Genomic DNA, 19,365 nt, shown 5'->3' on the forward strand with positions numbered 1-19,365 from the left:
GGAAACCAGCCTGGAAATGGCCAAAACCTCTCTAAAACCAGCCTGGTCGACCAGCTAAAACCAGCCATCCTGCCTGGGCTGGTTTAAGCTGGATTTTTCAGCAGGGTTAGCTTAGCTAAAATTATTAAATCAGATTAGACCACAGGTGTCAAACTCAGTTCCAAAAGGGCCGCAGCTCTGCACAGTTTAGTTCCAACCCTAATTAAACACACCTGATCAAACTAATTGAGTCCTTCAGGCTTGTTTGAAACCTACAGGTAAGTGTGTTGGAGCAGGGTTGGAACTAAACTGTGCAGGGCTTCGGCCCTCCAGGAATTGAGTTTGACACCCCTGGATTAGACCATTAGAATCTCGCTCAAAAATAAAAATAAAAAAATCTGTATTTAAGGTTTGACTATTCTGTATTTACTTCATGTAAGATTGATGGATAATGAAGTAGCTATCCTCTAGGCTTGTACACTTATTCTGCTTAATAATCAAAGACATTTGCTGCTGTACCATGGCTGCAGCAGGCACAATATTAAGCAGCACCTGAAAATAGTTCCTATATAGGTAATTAGCTAACAACACTGTCTAATATCTAACAATGATTTATTCTAAATTAAGCTAAAAGTGCTCCCTCCAGATATGGAGATCAGCTGAATGGATATAAAATTGGTAAAGCACAACTGTTTAGGGGACTCGTACTCTACACAACTCTAGGGGACTTGTAAAATGGCTATTTCCATAAAATGTGTTCCTTTAAGATTTCTAATTAGTGGTGCTTGTACTTAACTTTTGTTTCTGCAGATGACAATCAGCCAAACTCTGAGAAACCAGCTAAGACTGCTTCAGAGAAACCTCCCAAACCTCTGGAGAAACCAGTTAAGCCAGCCTTGGAGAAACCTCTTAAACCCAGCCTATCCATCAAATCCAACCTAGAGAGACAGAGTAAGACTCAGGAAAAAGTTAAACTTCAGAGCACAGAGAAAACCAACAAGTCTCCTCCTCCACCCCCACCTCGACGCAACTACACCACCAACACCGGCATGACCACCACCCGCTCTGGAGAGGTCATTTACACCAGCAGGAAAGAGTCTGTAACGGTAGGGCTGTATCTTAAAACCAGTGTTGATTTTCACAGCAGTTTGGATTTAGTTTGCTTATAGACTTTTGATTAAAATGCCATTTAGTGGTAGTCATATTTTAGTCTTCTGAATTTATTGTAGCTTTAGACTTGTTTTAGTCGACCTCATTTAATAAGATTTTAGTCAACTAAGTTTATTTATCTTCGATCTTGAGAGTCCCTTGCCACATTGATGAAGGCTATATGACACAGGGAAGCCCTTTCCTTAAACAGCAATATAAACAAAAATCTATAAATAAAAATCTAATATTTAAACAATTGTAACTGATATTACAAAGTAGGCTAAATGAACAAAACACTATGGGCTCTATTTTGACGGTCCATGCGCAGAGCGCAAAACGCAGGGCGCAAGCACTTTCAGGGTCAGTGCCAGAATGCATTTTTGCTAATTTACGGATGGGAAAATGCGCTTTGCGCCAAGGCGCATTGTCTAAAAGGGTTGAGTTTATTTTCTTAATGAGTTATAGGTGTGTTTTGAGAATAAACCAATTAGAGTCTAATCTCCCATTCCCTTTAAGAGTCAGCTGTGTCGCGCCAAGAGAGCATTCGCTATTTACAGGACGCAAAGTAACTCTAAGTGGAAAAAATGAGCATTTCACAAGCAAACAGTTAACAGTTGACAGTTTTTCAACAGAAAACTGTTAAACAGAGCATCTACTGCGTGAGAATGAGAGATAAATGATCTACTTTCACATTCGCTCTTGGATAGGGAAATCTTTACGCACAGACATCAATTAGTCTATAAATAATTAATGTCGTTTGTTAAGCGCAAAGATTTGTTTCAAAACTATTTCTAAATTCAGTTCTAATTTCTAGCAAACAAATAAATAAACAATAATAACCAAGTGTGATCAAAATACTGAGTTATTTCCAAATACACCTGCCATGCCCCATATGGTCTAAAACCTGACAGAGGGGCAAATCTAAGCTTGTTTTTAATAAAACAAATATAAATATGGATATATTAAATAATACTGCTAATAATAATACCATTATACAAAAGCAAACTGTCATGAATTAACTGAAAAAGCCTCCCGAGATGAAGAAAACATAAAAGCAGTGGTTTTTCATATTTATATAGGCTAGAAAATAATATGTTTTGTAATATTTTAATCCTTTATATTTATATCCTTGTAACAAGGAGACTGACACGGAGGGATCCATTATGCAGTATTTATTAATCACACTCTTACTCAAACATTCACTATGCACAAAGGTGCAAACACACATCAACAGTAGCAGCAATGTTATCAAGGCTGGCGACAGACAGACACAGAGTGAGTTACCAGGCATGGGTCAAAGGCAGGCGGCGTGATTCAGAGTCCGTGTATCAGGCTTGGGTCGAGGGCAGGCAGCGAGTATCAGCGTCCGTGTATCAGGCATGGGTCGTAGGCAGGCAGAAGGCAAAGCAGAGTCAGAAACGGGCTGGAGTAATACACAGGAGATCAGGCAGGATATAATGCTCAGTAATGCTGGCCGGGGCTGAACAAGACTTTGCACTGACTGACTGTTTGAGTGCGGCTTATAAAGGGTACGTGGGTCGTTAACTGGGATGTGATTCAGGTGTGCACGATCAGTGTAAGTGGATGATGTAATGCTAGAAGTCCGGAGATGGCGGCCTCTGCTGGCCAGCGAGGGGAATGACTGGGACTGAGTCGGTGACAATCCTATATCTATTCTTGTTATATTCTATATATCCTTAATATTTAATTTTTTTCATATGTAAAGATATTTGCCTATTGCTCTTTTGTGCGTATTATGCAGTGCGTAAGCGAGGCACAACGCCGGAGTTTAGACCGGGTTAGTTTTGGTCTAATGAAAAATCTATAATAGTTTCTCAAAATAGCAACGCGCCAGCGGTCCATCTCAGAAAGCCTCCCTTTTTAGACCAGAACGCCTATGGGCTCACAAATGAGCGCTAATGCATTTGCTATTTAAACAGCGTAGCGCAACACCTCAAAACGACTCTTGCGCCAAGCTGAAATTACCAAAAGACTACTGCGCCGCGTCTTGCGCCACACTGCTCCGGGTGTATGATAGGGCCCGAAGACAGTTACGGTTTACTTTCTTGCTAAAAAGCGCTTGTTTTCCCATCAATAACTTTCTTTGACCCTTAAAGATATCTTTTGAGGGATTTATTTTTACATGCACAAACAACAGCAGCCTAAACAACAGAACATTGTTGTCTAATTTTACCTGTAGTGCTTCTGTGAGAGGAATACATTCATATAAAATCAACAAGGACGAATAGGTTTCACTTTCACAACAAAAATAGATTAATAACCCTGTCATGTGGCCATTTCATTTTTCTATTCGCTGTATAAGTTCAACATAATAGCATTAAGGACAGCATATGCTTTTTTTAATTTTACATTCTGTAAATTGAATGGGATCTCACTTTTCACTTCGATAAAACATAATCGTGAATTTGAAAATAAAAGAAACAACATTGAAAGGGGTTCCGTTTTGTCATGTTTACCCTGCTTTTAGCTTAATTGTCCAACATGTTACAGCAATGTCACGGTGTTTAAAAAAAGAACGCTGCATTGATCTATTGTAAGGAGCAAATAAAACAAAACACAACGTCACATCATTTGTTTTGGGAAATGAATAAGCAGTGTCTCAACGTCCATATGAAAGCATCTGGCTGTCAGTCTTTGAGATGACTGGACTTTACTCTGCAGCAGCTCCACACCTTGATACTCATGACGAGAATAACATGTGTAGTAATCTTTTCTTTTAAGTGAGATGTAAATCGCCGTCATGAATAAATTTTATATTTGCACTTTTACACAGAATAATCCATGATCACGTTAGACAAAACTGAAACCGCATGTCAAAATAACACATTGTCAGTATTTTTTGAGACCCCCAAATATTTCACATATCAAGTTTTCATGGGAGCCCATGCCTTAATTAGGGGAGCCGAGCTCCCCCTAACTGCCACGTAGTTCACACCCTGACTCCTGGGGAACACATTTATTAACATTAATGATATTAAAGCCCCTTGATTATTAATGATTAATATGCCCCTTTTTACAAGATGTAAAATAAGTCTCTGATGTGTCTAGATTGTCTATATGAAGGTTTAGCGCAAAATACCCCACAAATCCTGTTTGATATGCCCCTTTTAGGCTTAGTTCCAAATTGTGCCATTTTAGTGACTGCCACTTTAAATACAAATGAGATTGTGCTCTTTTTAAAAGAGGACAGAGCTGCAAATGCCTGTATGTCAGCATAGTGGAAGATTCCAAAACAAGACTAACGTCCTATGCTAATGATGGAGAGATCGTCACTAATTTCTGGGGCTTTTCCCCTCTGATGAAAGGTACAAAGGGAGAATGTCAATCAAATCGTATCTGCAGTGGTTTTGATAAAGTGTGATTATAAAAAATAAATACCCTTTTACAATTAGAAGCTGGATATAGACACACTGTTGCCACACGACTGTGTTTAAACCCTAAAAAAATTTAATTTTGCATAAAGGATATCCCTGTAAGGTTTAAAGAATACAGGCTCAGATTTACAGATGTGTTGTACATTTGGCCTATATAATTGAATAGAATTAATTCTGCTGCCCGAATGCGAATGTTACTAAAGTTTACGTCACTGCTTTCAGTTTACAATTGAATGCACAGATCATAGACTTGATATAATTTGTACAACCAATTGGGTTGGGATGTCACTGCAAGAACATTGTTACACTGGTAAATGTGTGCAATTGCCAAATCGATAGTGAAAGGAAGAGCATTTTGAGGTGAGTTGGTGCTTTTAGGGTAGAAGTGTATTGTCCAATTTAAAGCTGATTAAAACCACAGCAATATTGTCTATGAGGGCAAAGATCTCCCTCATTGTGATCAGTAAATTACATAATTTTTTTAATGGATATTTGTTAGTAGAACTGGAATATTTGGTATTTTCTATTATATATATTACATAATTTTTGATCATTTTGAATGGACAATATCTGCGCTAAAAAAAAATCTTCCAATTTATTCAGATTTATTTATACCTACTCTGCTCTAAGCTTTTCTTCTCCCACATATTGACAATTTTGGACGTTTAATAAGGCATGGAGTAAATGATTGGTTATGTCCTGCCGGGTATATCAGAATAGGCTACTGTATAAATGTGTGCAGGAAATTCCTTCTGGAACTGGACTGGAACTTTTACCAAACATTTTCTCCATAAACATTTTCACTGACTATTTGTTGACAAAAACGTCAGGATATTTTGCTGTAGTTTTAGTCAGTGAAAAAACATCATTGACGAATAATATGACAAAGCATATTGGTCAACGAAATCACACTGCTCAAAACTAAAAATTAGGACTGAAACAAAATTATAAAAAAAATCTTTGCTCAAATGTTTTTTAGGAAGGTGAAGAGGAGTCCAACATTTCAACAATGTCTCAGCCTGAACCAAAGACCCCCCCAGAGGTAAAGCCCAAACCCATCACCCCTCCACCTATCTCTGCCTCAGCCATCACTGAAGAAGAGGACGAAGGAGACAAGATTATGGCAGAGCTACAGGTGAGATATATGCAGAAACCAACATACATGCACACATAAACAACAAATACAGGCCTGTAACAGGTATAACATGTTCTCAATGGTTCTAAAAATTTTTACATGCACATGCTCACTGACTTTTAACTAATAAGTGTATTAATCTTGAAATGTCTAAGGTGTGAAATTGCTTTGGTGTGGGTGTTAAGCTGCTTTGGTGTGCGTAAGCCTGTGGCTCATGTGGTGGCAGTTTCATTTCTCGTGGCATAGATAAGCTTCTGTTCTGTAAATACCTAACATAGTTCTCCCGAATAAATAAATCAATAAATCACACAATTTGTCCAGTTCTACCGACACATTTCCTCTTTAAATAAAAAATACAAATAAAATAAAAATGTAAAAAAGAGTAGTGCGCTGCAGTTTATTCAGAACATACAAGTAAAGTCAGAATTATTAGCCCCCCTGTTTATTTTTTCCCCAATTTCTGTTTAACGGAGAGAGAAAAAAAATTCAACACATTTCTAAACGTAATAGTTTTAATAACTCATTTCTAATGACTGATTTATTTTATCTTTGTCATGATGACAGTACATAATATTTTACTAGATATTTTTCAAGACACTTCTATACAGCTTAAAGTGACATTTAAAGGCTTAACTAGGTTAACTAGGCAGGTTAGGCTGATTAGGCAAGCTATTGGATAACGTTGGTTTGTTCTGAAGAATATCGGTGAAAAAAAATTGCTCAAAGGGGCTAATAATTTTGACCTTAAAGTGGTGATTAAACAATTAAAAACTGCTTTTATTCTAGCCGAAATAAAACAAATAAGACTTTCTCCAGAAGAAAAAACATTATCAGACATACTGTGAAAATTCCCTGAATTGGTTAAAGATCATTTGGGAAATAGTTAAAAAGAAAACAAAATTCAAAGGGGGGCTAATAATTGTGACATCAACTGTATATAAAATAAATGTATGTATTATTAACTTTTATTTTTTATGTAAAAGCAGGCATACAGTAGCTCTTAGTACCTAATTGGCTCTTTTACTTCCATTGATTTTTAGTCGTAAAAAACTTCTTGATGTTTCCAACTGGACATTTCTAACTATGTAATCTTTTTTTATGTATTGTCATTAAACACTTGTTTGTACAGCAAGTAATTAGACTGTTTGTTATTCCTAGTCATTTCCCCCATAGTTGAAATGAAAGTCCTAAAACAATAGCAGAAAATAGCCTAAAATTACATTAAGTTATTTATTAATTCATTCATTAAAATGTTTCTCCGATAAATTTTGATAAACAGGCTAAACCAGGGGTGCCAAACCTTTTCTTATGAAGGGCCAAAAACCAAACTTAGTTTGTGTGCCAAAGTAGAATATAGCAAATTATATTACATTAAACTTGCCATGGGTAATTTCCTAATTTATTTGCTAGAATTTAATAATAACTAGACAACATTGCTTTAAAGCATATTAATTAATGATGCAGTGACATTTTTAACTTTTTATTATGACATTATTCACCTTAATCTTCACATTTGAGTCGGTGAAGCCATTTGAATCTTTTTGGCTCGAGACCTCCGGTCTCATTCACTTCCATTCATTTTTAGACGTTAAAATCAGCTTGTTCTACTGCTTGATGTTGCAAAATGATATTTTCTTATGATATTATTCTACTTTGTCTGTATAGTTATGCAAACACTTGTTTGTAGAGCAAGTAGTTTGATCGTTTTCTGCAGTTTATTGTTCCTAGTCATTTCTCCCATAGGCGACTAAATCGGCAGTTCTAAAATAAATCGCAAAAACGAGCACACTTCCACATTGAAGAAAAAGGTCAATAGTAAAAACATAAACAATAATATTTATAATACAATGGAGTTCAATGCAGAATACACAAGTTGAGCTGCTTCTGCCTTTGCCTTTATTTGCTCACCGATGTCTTGTGCATTGTCCTCTATCTGTCAAGTAACAAAATCTACATTTTAAAAGTCTGATTCATTTACAACATTAAAAATAGACATTTAATTTCAGTTGGCTTTTTTGTTGCTCCTCAATTAAACAAAGAAACAAACGGTTATGTTTAATTCTAAATGGTAATCTCTCTCTAAGGCATTTCCCCGAACCAACTCCCCATTATTCTGGGGGGCCAAGCCAAAGGTTACCTTGGGCCAACTTTGGCCTGCAGGCCCAACTTTGGGCACCTCTGGGCTAAACAATAATAAAATACACTGTAGATAATGAAAATGATAAAATGATCCCCATTTTTTTTAACGATGGGAAGATTCTAATCTTTTACCCCCTTCCTCACAAATTCTTCTCTTCAGGTTTTCCAGAAGTGCTCTGTTAAGGAGGTAGGGCTCAAGGGTTTGGTAGAGCCACAGATCAGAGAGCTAAGACCTGGGGTCTTACTGCCCCTTAAAGATAAGAAGGTAAAGGATATGATGTCCTTTAGTAGACCCTCCAACTGCCTGCCTGTGCCAGCCGCTTGTCCCTGATGGCTGCCCTTTACAATGCTTGTTTGGCTTTCTCACCCTTCGCTAACTTTCTCTATACACTTTTTGTGATGGGTATACACAGCAAAACTGTTCTCACTGTTCTTTAAGTTTAAATTCTGTTCCTTTTCTTTTATTTCCACTGAACTCATGAACTGTGCTGATTGTGTTTATGTAGTGTGAGCCAAAAGGAGAAACAGATATGACTGGCTTTGTGTGCTCAGAGTCACCCAATCAATAAACTAGATTTTCGACCCTGCTGTCAAAGGGTGTTGTGTGTGTGTTTTCATTTTTACATTTATCGGTTGAAAGCAATTCAATTTCCAAAGTTATTTTTCCTACTGTAGACTTATATTTTAAAGGGCACCTAGTTTACCAATTTTTTAAGATTTAATATTAATATTATGGTTCTTCTATGGAGTGTGCCAGTTTAGGTTCAGTTCAAAACACAATTCAGATTTTTTTATTATAATGTGTTAAAAAGTGTCATTTTGGGGGCGTGTACACAGGTCATTGTTTTAGGGGTGTGTTGCTTCACATGAAAATGAGTTTCGACTTCCCGCCCAACTTAAGAAGGGGGGCGGAGCCAAGAGCTCCCTGCTTTGTGTTTGGAAACAGACAGGCAGACAGAGAAGCAACATGAGTGAGAGGACCAGCATTCAGCCATACATGTACGACTCGGACACAGACCAAGCAGAGACTACAAAATCATTTGTGTCTTTGTATAGTTTTACAGCCAACTGTTTGCTAGTTTAAAAGTTCAAAGCTTGTACACCAAGACTAATAACCACGCACACTGAATTAACTTTGACTGAGGCTATAACTAAAGGGCGTCACACACCAGCTGCACCGCACAGAGCCGCGACACGGCACACCAGATGCGCATATTTGCAAGTTATTTTAAATGAAAGTATTCAGATGCGCTCTGTGGTGCAGCAGAAATATAAACATTGTCCAAAGTCGTGAATGAGCGACGCGTACAGCCGCCAACTTGCGGCGCCGGTGTGTGTTTAGATATCTAAAATGCATGGCGCTGCGTGGTGCTTCTGGTGCGACCTGCTTAAGGCGAGTTTGTTTCTTCCAATGGAGGGACGCGCACAGCACTTTCCAGCTGCACCTTGTTAAGATGACCGGGAGCTTCTGTGACCGCAGGAAATGAAAACGGCTGAAGTTTAAGAAGGATGCAATGAAAAGTACACGTTTGCAAACCCACCTAAAGTTATAAACAATGGTGCCGATGAGAGCGATCATGTGGTGAATGTTGATCTTGTGTTGAGCCCAATGAGCCTTACATCTAAAAATAAAGCAAGGGTCTTCCTTTGGTGACATCGTTTTGACTTACAAGCTGAAAATGGCAGACGTGAAACAACAAACTGAGGATGTGATAATGCGCGCTTGTCAATATTGGTGGGCAGGGGACCGCACTCCTACGTCAAGTTGTGTTCGATCTAAAAACCGGTCCAATTGTTTTTTATGTTGTTAAATTGAAAAAAAAGGACTGGGTGTGTTAATTTCACACCAATATGACAGTCTATAAACTATACTCACAGATATGTCTTTACAAACAGCTTGAAAAGTAGATTTTCCACCATAGGTGCCCTTTAAGTTATATAAACCGGGTATAGCCAATCCGTCACATAACAGATTTATGGGAAATTTTCAAGACTTTAATGTGGCCAGCTAGTTTTTTACAGTATGTATCGGTTTATTCTTTAGGATCTTAGAGGAAACTTTCAGGCAGTCTAGAGTTCAGAATTTGTTCTTTGATCTTCTCACTTTGCTGCATGCCTGCTACTGTAAGCCTCCCTACTTATTTGATCGATTTCCAGTATCACTTTTACGCTCTTTACCTTCATTGCATCTCTTCACTGGACCCTTTTTTCAGTATTTTCTCACTGTTAAAAATCATACAATCTGATTCACATATATATTTACGCACTTTTTTGGACATCACATTATAACAACGGATTGTTTTTATTGTTTTATACACTTGAATGTGTAATTCTGCTCTGTTTGTTCGGATTTGTTAATACATGTATCATAATGACAAATTACAGTAAATGAATTCATTGCATATTTATTAATATGATTTGATTAGAAAAGACCATTTCACTGTGGTCATGATATTGGCCCATGAACATTTCCTGCTTGTTATTAAAATATTTCATAACTAACAAGATGCAATTCAATCATAACTTGATGTTAAAACAGCCATCATAACATTATTTATTAACATGTGGCTCTTTTTAATTTCTAGGAAGTTATAGAAATTAAAAATGTAAAACAGGAAATGCGTTGGGACCATTGTTTTTGTTTACATCCCTCAAAATGTTCTATAGAGAAGATGTAGAATGTATTTCTCACTGTAACGTATTATTGGCATCATGCTAGTAACTGGCTTTATGACAGTTCTCTGTCTATGTTTTGATAATTCAAATAATCCAATCCTTGTTTTGTTTTTAAAAGCCGCCTTTACATTTAGTGGTCTTAGAGTAGCTTCTAGACTGAGCTTGTTTATTTGTGAAGTCATGCTGTTCCCCACAAACTACAGAACACAGAGAACCAAGATGACAAGAATACTGACACAGATGAGAATGGCAACAATACTATTCGTCAAAGTCCTGGGGTGAGCTACAATATTTATTACCATAATAGCATCATTATCAGTAATGACCTAAGTTACTATAAAGCCTGACAAGATGCATTCAGTGCATTCTGTGTAAAGAACAATTCTCAGTCTGAGTGACAAATGAATAATAATCAGTTATTAGATCCCCTAATATGTTATTCTGAGAACTGTGTACCAGCAATAATTTTCTATTATGGTCTGTTTTCACTGAGTGGTAAGGTACGATGCGCTTTTATGGCCGTTTCCACTGTCAAAAGGTACCTAAAAGCAAACTGTACTGTACCACTTTTTGGGCACCCTTTGCAAAGGGTACCAAAAGGCGGAGCTAGACATGCAGCTAAACACTATTGGTTTACAGAGATACGTCACTCGCTCCTGAACCCCAATGTTTTAAATACACAGCCGAGAAATTACACCGTAATAATATATACAAATAATAACGAGTCATGGTCGACCCAAGCTTAAACAAACCTTGTCATCGGCTTAACGAACAACCACAAAGCCAAGAAGAAGAGCAGAATCTGCCCTGTCCCCCATGGTTTTTTACAGGGCTGTCTAAAGCGTAAGCGGTTTCACTTTCTTGCTTGAGCTCGCCGCGCTTCTATATTTGAAATGACAAACTTCTTGAGCTAATGATAATAACGTTTGCGATTATTAAAGTTCTTCTGACATCTGATTCTGTTAGAAACAAACAAACACATGACTGACATATGAAAAAAACAAAGGAGAAGTTGAAAAAAACAAAGGAGCGACTTAAAACATGAGCAACCTGCCATGATTAACTATTATCATCACCTTTTGGACTATTATGAACTCGGAATTATTCTCTAACAGAGGTTAAGTGTGCTGGTGAAGATTAACGATACAGATGAGAGGTTTGCACTGATTGGGCTATATTTTGTGTTGTTTTTGAACCCACATAAGGACTAAATGTATGCTGTGTGTAGTTTTTCTGTAAGTGGTAACATATCAGAGACTGTAATGGGCTGTATGTGTTCAAATATGTTGCATTTATTTATTTAATGTAATCGCAGACGTAATTCATTGATCTGCAGTTATAATCAAATCATGTTCATAGAAAGGCTAGTCATGAACATATATACACAAGTATTTATGTGTATAAAGCGTCTGTTTTGTGAGAGGTGCTTCTCAAATGACATGCGAGCAACTCGTACAGCTTTACTTGACATTTTCTTGAGTCGTACACCATGCCCACCAAAAGAGTACCATTGGTACCCTTTTAGCAATGGAAATGCAAGCCTGATAAAGGTTACCTGTACCGTACTGTACTACTCATTGGAAACGGGCCATTAAGCTTTGTAATGACCAAAAAGGCACAATCCAGTTGTAGAATATAAGATTATTATCAGATAGGATGTCTAAGAAATTTACATTTTTCGTACGAAACTGTAACTAATGGATTTTTTTTTCTCTGACTTTTGACCTTTTAAGGTCATCTACTATGTCACAGCTCAGATCTCCAAGGGAACTCCACCACCGTCAGAGGAATCAACTGAGCGTAGAGATGCATCGCAGTCTTTCCCATCACAGGTGTCACAAATCAATGCTTCTGACCAATCCCAAAGCCAGCAGCAGGTTTCCAATAACAAATCAGATGCCCTCAAAAACATTGGCCTAGCCAACTTTTCTGGCACCCAGCAACAAAATCAGCTGTCTCGTTCAGCCTCACTAAAGTTACATCCAGCCTCTTCATGGGAAGAAGTTCCTGGTAGCCCAACACAAGGGAAGGTTCATGTGGTCAAGGCTGCTCAAGTGCAGGTTAGCATAGAGGAGAGGGTAGAGTCTCCAACAGCTGTTTGCTCACCAGTCTCTTTTGGAGACTCTGAACCCATCCTTTCTAAAGTGATCCCTGTCGAGACAGCTTTGACAAATCAAAAGCTTCCATTTGGTTCATCCAAGGTGAAGGAAAGGAAATTTGAGCAAATGGAGGAAAATAATGAGGCTTTTCTCAGTCCCGATTTGTCAGGAGAAGAGCCACCTCCTCCACCACCTGATAACTTTGCCTTTATGATAACCAACACCAAGGTTCAAGCCCTCTCCACTGGAGAGTACCATCAGCTTGTCAACGCCAAGAAAGGAAGTGTACAGACAGTGACTTTTGGCAACAAACAACCAAGTGCTTCTTACAGTGGCATGGCATCAGGAGGTGATGCTAATACCAATGGCCCTCCTGGAGCTGATAACACTAGTAAAAAGCCAGTTATCATAATCTTTGATGAGCCAATGGACATCCGTTCAGCTTACAAGCGCCTCTCTACCGTTTTCGAATGTGAGGAGGAGCTAGATCGGATGCTTGCAGAAGAAAGAATAGATGAGGAGAGTGAGGAAACTGAGGAAGAAGAATGGACGAGAGGAGAGAAGGTCAAACAGAATGGAGTTGAAAGACAGTCTGTAAAAAGAACTCTTGCAGATGTCACAGATGGTGAAGTCAAGAACTCTTCATCATCCTTACTGGTTGCTGGTGATGCAAAGCAAGATGGGAAGAAAAAGTTTAAGTTGAAATTTCCCAAGAAACAGCTAGCAGCATTAACACAAGCTATTCGGGCTGGAAGTAAAACAGGCAAAAAGACTTTGCAAGTTGTCGTCTATGAGGATGAGGAAGAGTCCGATGGCACTGTCAAGCAACATAAAGAGACCAAGAGGTATGAAATTGCTAGCTCCAAAACAGAATCCTCAAAATCAAATACACAGGAATCTAATGGACGAACTGATGAGATTCGTAAGAGCACCTACAAAACACTTGACAGTCTAGAGCAAACAATAAAGCAGCTAGAGAATACAATTTGCGAAATGGGACCAACGTCTTCGGAAGACACTGAAAGCCTAACGAATTCTGAAACTCAAGAAAACAAAGTAGTGGAGAATTCAGGCCACTCAGAGAAGGGACTTTCTTCCAAAACCTTGGTTCCTAGGTTGTCTGCTGCCAGTAAGGGTCCTAGTCTCCGAAAGAAGACCAAACCACAGCTCCTTCCTCGGCCTACCAACATACCAACTACAGGGGTCTCAGTAACACCAGTCGCTACCCACCAGGTCTCTCTTTAGCTCCTACTACCTTAGCAAAGACTATGGGTCTATTCCTCTTCTGTATAGCTCACAACAATTCCACACTGTCCAGGAACTTCTACAGATCCGTAGTCTCTCCTGTGGTGGAGGCTACCAACTCTGGGATCTGAACTTTTTTAACACCTTCACATATTTTTTTACAAATATGGTGTGTTTATTTCCTGAGTGGTGTTTTATGGATAGACATTTGTGTGTTCACTGATGGTGCTCTAATCTTGGGTTAAGGTAGCCAACCTCTTTCCCAGTCTTAGAACCGTAGTCACACATTGTTTCTGGTTCTTTTATGTGGGTTCTAAGGCGGTCCTCAAATGACTTTGTTAGTATTCTGGGTTTGCATGCTTCCTTACTCCTCTTTCTGGTATACATACTCTACTACAGTGTCATGGTGATACCACAGATGTGTTGTGCAAGCTTGGTCTTGCTGTGATTTAGTTTACAAACCACCTCAAATGTGGCTCTTTTTTGTTTCTTTCTTTTTATTCCTTTTCTCTTCTGTTTGGTTTAAATCCTTTTTGCAGAACGCCAACGTGGTCTCACCTACTAGTCGGATGCCAGTGCCAGTTTCTGTCAAGGCGCGGCAGCCATCAAGCACCTCAGAAAAAGAGAGGGCAACAAAACCGCAAAAACTACAGGACTCTCAGAGGCAGTTCCGCCAGGTAGTCATATCATAGTCCAGTCAGAAAGACACACACACCTAGCTATGAACTGAGGAAAGCTAGATCGTGCAGGGCATGTATTGAAAAGAAAAAAATATATAACAAAGAACCAGATGAGACCGAACGAACTGTTATTTGCCGAAAGGCCCAATGTCGAATGCCGTCTTTGAACTGTTGATGTTTTTTCCTGCTACTTTTTTTGAATGGCTGTGACCGAAGGCAACTGACTGTTATTTTATAATACCATCAAATGCTTCTGCATGTTTGCTTTGCTTGTGGCTTTGGTGCTGTGGAAGACAAACTAATTTTACAAGAGTGAAAGAAAGATATGTAAACACCACAGCTTACCTAACACGGTTGAATGTTTAGACTAGGGTCTGTTTAACTAAAAACTACTGACATCTAACCCCCACACATCCAATGCCTGTGACACTTCAACTTCCCTTGCAAGTCAGGATGCTTTTCTACTTGACCTATATTTGGACCCTTTCCCTGTTTACCTCTCGGAGGAATCCTTAAACCCTGGCCCCACTCTCCAGGGTCCGCAAATCCACTAAGTCCCCATAATCCTGTGGACGTCTCCCAAAATTGTACCTCCTCTATTCCTCCTGGAGCTTCCTTTGGTCTTGAGTACTGGTTGGTTGCACTTACATTGAACATTACTCACTCTAAAACTCATAATCCTTCCCTCACTTTCCCACTTCTTTCCATCTTCTGTTTAAAGTTCTGTATTCTGACTCTGAAGACAGATAGTTTTGTGTGTGTGCCTTTAGTACTGTCATGTATATGTATGTAGTTTCCATGTCTTTGATAATCTTTCATGATTAACTGTAGATTCCAGTAGGATAATTTTAAACATGCTTAGATGTTTTGGGTACTTTGAGATCCTTTTGTTGACAATCAGTGTGTTTTGGCATCTTTGTTTGCAGGCTAATGGAAGTGCTAAGAGATCTGGAGGAGATCCCAAATCCACTTCTCCTACCGTGCCTGCTTCTAAAATTCCCGCTTTTTCCACTAGTACGGGAAAAAGCTTGTCCCAGTCTGATTCTACTAATAATGTTAATTCTTCTTCTCCTTTATCTTCTTCCCTTCCCACCAGCAAATCCTCTATCCCTCCTCCTCGATCCAGTTCCATCCCCTCCTCCCACATCCCCTCTATTTCTAACGGTTCTTTAAAATATGCCCCTCCCACTCACAGCACTAAAGGCCTCTCTATTCCCACACAGACACAAAATGGTCGACCTTCCACTTCTTCTTCCTCCTCCTGTTCCCACTCCCCCTTGTCCCCGACTATGTTGAGTCAGAGTGCGAAGAGTATCCGTACCATTCACACACCCAGCTTCAACAGCTACAGTCGGCCGCACAACGGAAGTGCCGGTAAATCAGCTATACCAACGGTAACTGTCGCTAAGGATGCTGCGTAGACTGCTTCGCTGCTTTGCAACCATTTGTTTATCTCTCAATGAGGTGGTCACTCCTGATTTGCTTAAATTTACTTTTAAGTTGTTGATTTTATTTGTTCAATCAGATGATGTTGTATCAGAGTGAACTTTGTTTTGGCATGGCTATTGCATGTTATTATTTTCTCTTCAACTGAATGGCCATCATCCATTATTTAGAGTTGTAAACTTGAACCTCTGCAAAGTACCAACATATATAAAGATAGACTGATTTATTTTGAAAAGTAAAAGAGTATCTAGTTTAACTGCAGAGAGCAGGCTCTTGATCAAGGATTTTACAGAGCACTTCATTTGAAAAGAATATTTATTTTTCATACAAGATAAAGAAAGACTAAAAGTATTCGATTGAAAATAGTGAAATGTAAACAATGTTTTGGGTCTTCTAATGATTATAGATTATTTTTATTTAGCATTTTTTTAAAACATTGGTTGTAGCGATAACCAGAGTAAAAGTACTGTACGTATACTAACTTGTTATCAGAAAATGACAAACATCATATCTGTTTTCTTTCTTTCTTTTATGCACTGCCAACGTCTTTAAGATTTAGAATTATAAACCGACAACAGTTTTGCAGTGAACATTTGTCTGTATTTTCTGTAGTTGTGCCTATTTGCCAAAGTTTGTAATTACATCCTTACAACTGACTATATATACTGTGTTAGATAATATGTATATTTAGGATAGGTTAAACCAGGCTTAACCTATCTATATTGAAAATCCTTGATTCGCTCATACAGTATGTTGCTCTTAAATTAATGAGTATTGATGTCTAAATGTAAACTAAAACATTGTAGTGATTGACAAAATTGCTCTCTACTTCATATGTACATACTGTAACTTCTCTATTTCAGAGAGTGTCTTTAGTTTTGTTAACATATTGTACCAAAGTTTATTTCTATGCATGCCTATATAAGACTGTAGAGAGAGTCAGAATGTACTAGAAGAAAATCATGCTTGCACAGACCGTTTTGTAAATAAATAAAAAAATGTTTCCTTTGGTTTTGTATAGCTTTAATTGCAAACACAATCTGTGCAAAAGACGGTAGGTCTTAAAACAATAAAGTTCTGCATGCTTGTTGTTCACATGGCCTCTTGCCTATGGTTTCTCCACTGCAAGTGCTTCTATTAAACGTTTTGGCAGATAGTTCCAGCTGACTTGTGTTTTTTTGTCTTCTTTTTTTTCACTGTTATATTTTCTTGTATACTTTTTACACAGGCTGTACCAGTCAAACATTTAAACACGAACCCACGCAGTTACGTTTTTTGATTTATTCAAAACACTGTAGAATGTCGCACTCATTGTGTTAATTCATAGATTTTATTCATATACAGTATTATTGTCAAGATCACCAGCGATCTAGGCTGTGCAGATCACTGGAAAGCATGCATTATCCCTTGTACTACAATTATACCAGCATATTAACTACAACTCCCTTCAGGCACCACACACACCTGTTCCGGTTTTATGTTGATTACACATACCCACAGCTGGGAGCTGTTCAAAGACTGACTACACCGACTATATAGACTGTTCTTTTAATGTTTTCTTCCCCAGCATTTTTTGGGGGGATTCCCTCTTGAATTCCCTAAATGGCGGGAACCAGATCCTCATGAGTTGCACCAATGGCCTCTGTAAATCGGTCAGATTTGACCTGAACATGACAGGAAGGTTATACATAATCAATGTCAAATACTCTACAGTTTTCTATAAGCATTATATTTAGATTTCAATTTGGGAAAGTTTACAGTCTATTGTTTAATTGCCATAACATTCAAATTTCCTTAGCAAATCATGCAAAAGTAATGTTACATTAATGTTGCGTTACTTTCTGGGCTGGGCTTACTTTTTTAGTAATAATAAACTTCAATTTTCACACAAATAAGGCTCTTCAGGCCAAAAGTGAAATGTGAAGTAAGTAAATAGTTGAATTTTTGTTGAAGGTGCAGCTCAAACACATCTTTCGCTTAGCTCGGTAGAGTACACAAATATTGAAGAAAAATATTTACAGTAAATCACCCTACTATAATTTTATGATTTTAAAGAGTGTAGTACATTCACATAGGCTACACTGACTTACTACAGGTAAGATTTTACTCATATTTTCATTCATATTTGTACATTATACAAATATTGAAGAAGAATATTTACAGTAAATCACCCTACTGTAATTTCATGATATTAAAAGGTGTAGTACATTTTACAGAACCTCACTAACTTACTACAGGTGATATTTTACTCATATTTTCATTCATCATTTTATAGTACACAAATATTTAAGAATAATATTTACAGTAAATCACCCTACTGTAATTTCATGATATTAAAAGGTGTAGTACATTCACAGAGACCTCACTAACTTACTACAGGTGAGATTTTACTCATATTTTTATTCAGATTTGTACATTACACAAATATTGAAGAAAAATATTTACAGTAAATCACCCTACTATAATTTTATGATTTTAAAGAGTGTAGTACATTCACATAGGCTACACTGACTTACTACAGGTAAGATTTTACTCATATTTTCATTCATATTTGTACATTATACAAATATTGAAGAAGAATATTTACAGTAAATCACCCTACTGTAATTTCATGATATTAAAAGGTGTAGTACATTTTACAGAACCTCACTAACTTACTACAGGTGATATTTTACTCATATTTTCATTCATCATTTTATAGTACACAAATATTTAAGAATAATATTTACAGTAAATCACCCTACTGTAATTTCATGATATTAAAAGGTGTAGTACATTCACAGAGACCTCACTAACTTACTACAGGTGAGATTTTACTCATATTTTTATTCAGATTTGTACATTACACAAATATTGAAGAAAAATATTTACAGTAAATCACCCTACTGTAACTTTATGAATTTAAAAGCTGTAGTAAATTCACAGAGGGCAGACTGACTTACTACAGGTAAGAATTTACCTATATTTTCTTTTACAGTACACAAATATTTTTGAAAAATATTTACAGTAATTTACCCTACTGTAATTTTATGATTTTAAAGGATGTAGTACCACAGGTGAGATTTTACTCATATTTTCATTCATATTTGTACATTATATAAATATTAAAGAAGAATATTTACAGTAAATCACCCTACTGTAATTTCATTATATTAAAAGGTGTAGTACATTCACAGAACCTCACTAACTTACTACAGGTGAGATTTTACTCATGTTTTCATTCAGAATTTTATAGTACACAAATATTGAAGCGGAATATTTACAGAAAATCACCCTACTGTATTTTTATGATTTTAAAGGGTGTAGTGCATTCACATAGGGCAGACTGACTTATTACAGGTAAGAATTTACCTATAATTTCTTTTACAGAACACAAATATTTTTGAAAAATATTTACAGTAATTTACCCTACTGTAATTTTA

The 19,365-nt window shown here is 37.4% G+C and overlaps 1 protein-coding gene and 1 long non-coding RNA gene across 51 annotated transcripts in view; one reads left to right on the forward strand and one right to left on the reverse strand.

The window, feature by feature from the left end:
• The window catches only part of si:ch211-285f17.1, a 293,770-nt gene extending 276,660 nt beyond the window's left edge, over positions 1 to 17,110 (forward strand). For 10 of the 50 annotated variants that reach the window (XM_073941510.1, XM_073941513.1, XM_005162585.5 and 7 more), the window contains 7 exons: positions 790 to 1,085; positions 5,503 to 5,658; positions 7,958 to 8,062; positions 10,677 to 10,751; positions 12,207 to 13,805; positions 14,357 to 14,494; positions 15,424 to 17,110. In XM_073941510.1, the coding sequence (XP_073797611.1) occupies positions 790 to 1,085; positions 5,503 to 5,658; positions 7,958 to 8,062; positions 10,677 to 10,751; positions 12,207 to 13,805; positions 14,357 to 14,494; positions 15,424 to 15,918 (2,864 nt within the window). In that variant the 3' untranslated portion in view covers positions 15,919 to 17,110. Of the gene's footprint in view, positions 1 to 789; positions 1,086 to 5,502; positions 5,659 to 7,957; positions 8,063 to 10,676; positions 10,752 to 12,206; positions 14,311 to 14,356; positions 15,131 to 15,423 lie in introns of those variants that run through there. The other 40 variants (XM_073941538.1, XM_073941543.1, XM_073941530.1 and 37 more) reach the window with 9 other exon arrangements.
• LOC141380824 (uncharacterized) overlaps positions 1 to 19,365 on the reverse strand; it is a 36,978-nt gene that overhangs the window by 11,152 nt on the left and 6,461 nt on the right. The window lies entirely within an intron of this gene.

Source organism: Danio rerio, chromosome 24, assembly GCF_049306965.1.
Source record: "Danio rerio strain Tuebingen ecotype United States chromosome 24, GRCz12tu, whole genome shotgun sequence".
Taxonomy (NCBI): Eukaryota; Metazoa; Chordata; class Actinopteri; order Cypriniformes; family Danionidae; genus Danio; species Danio rerio.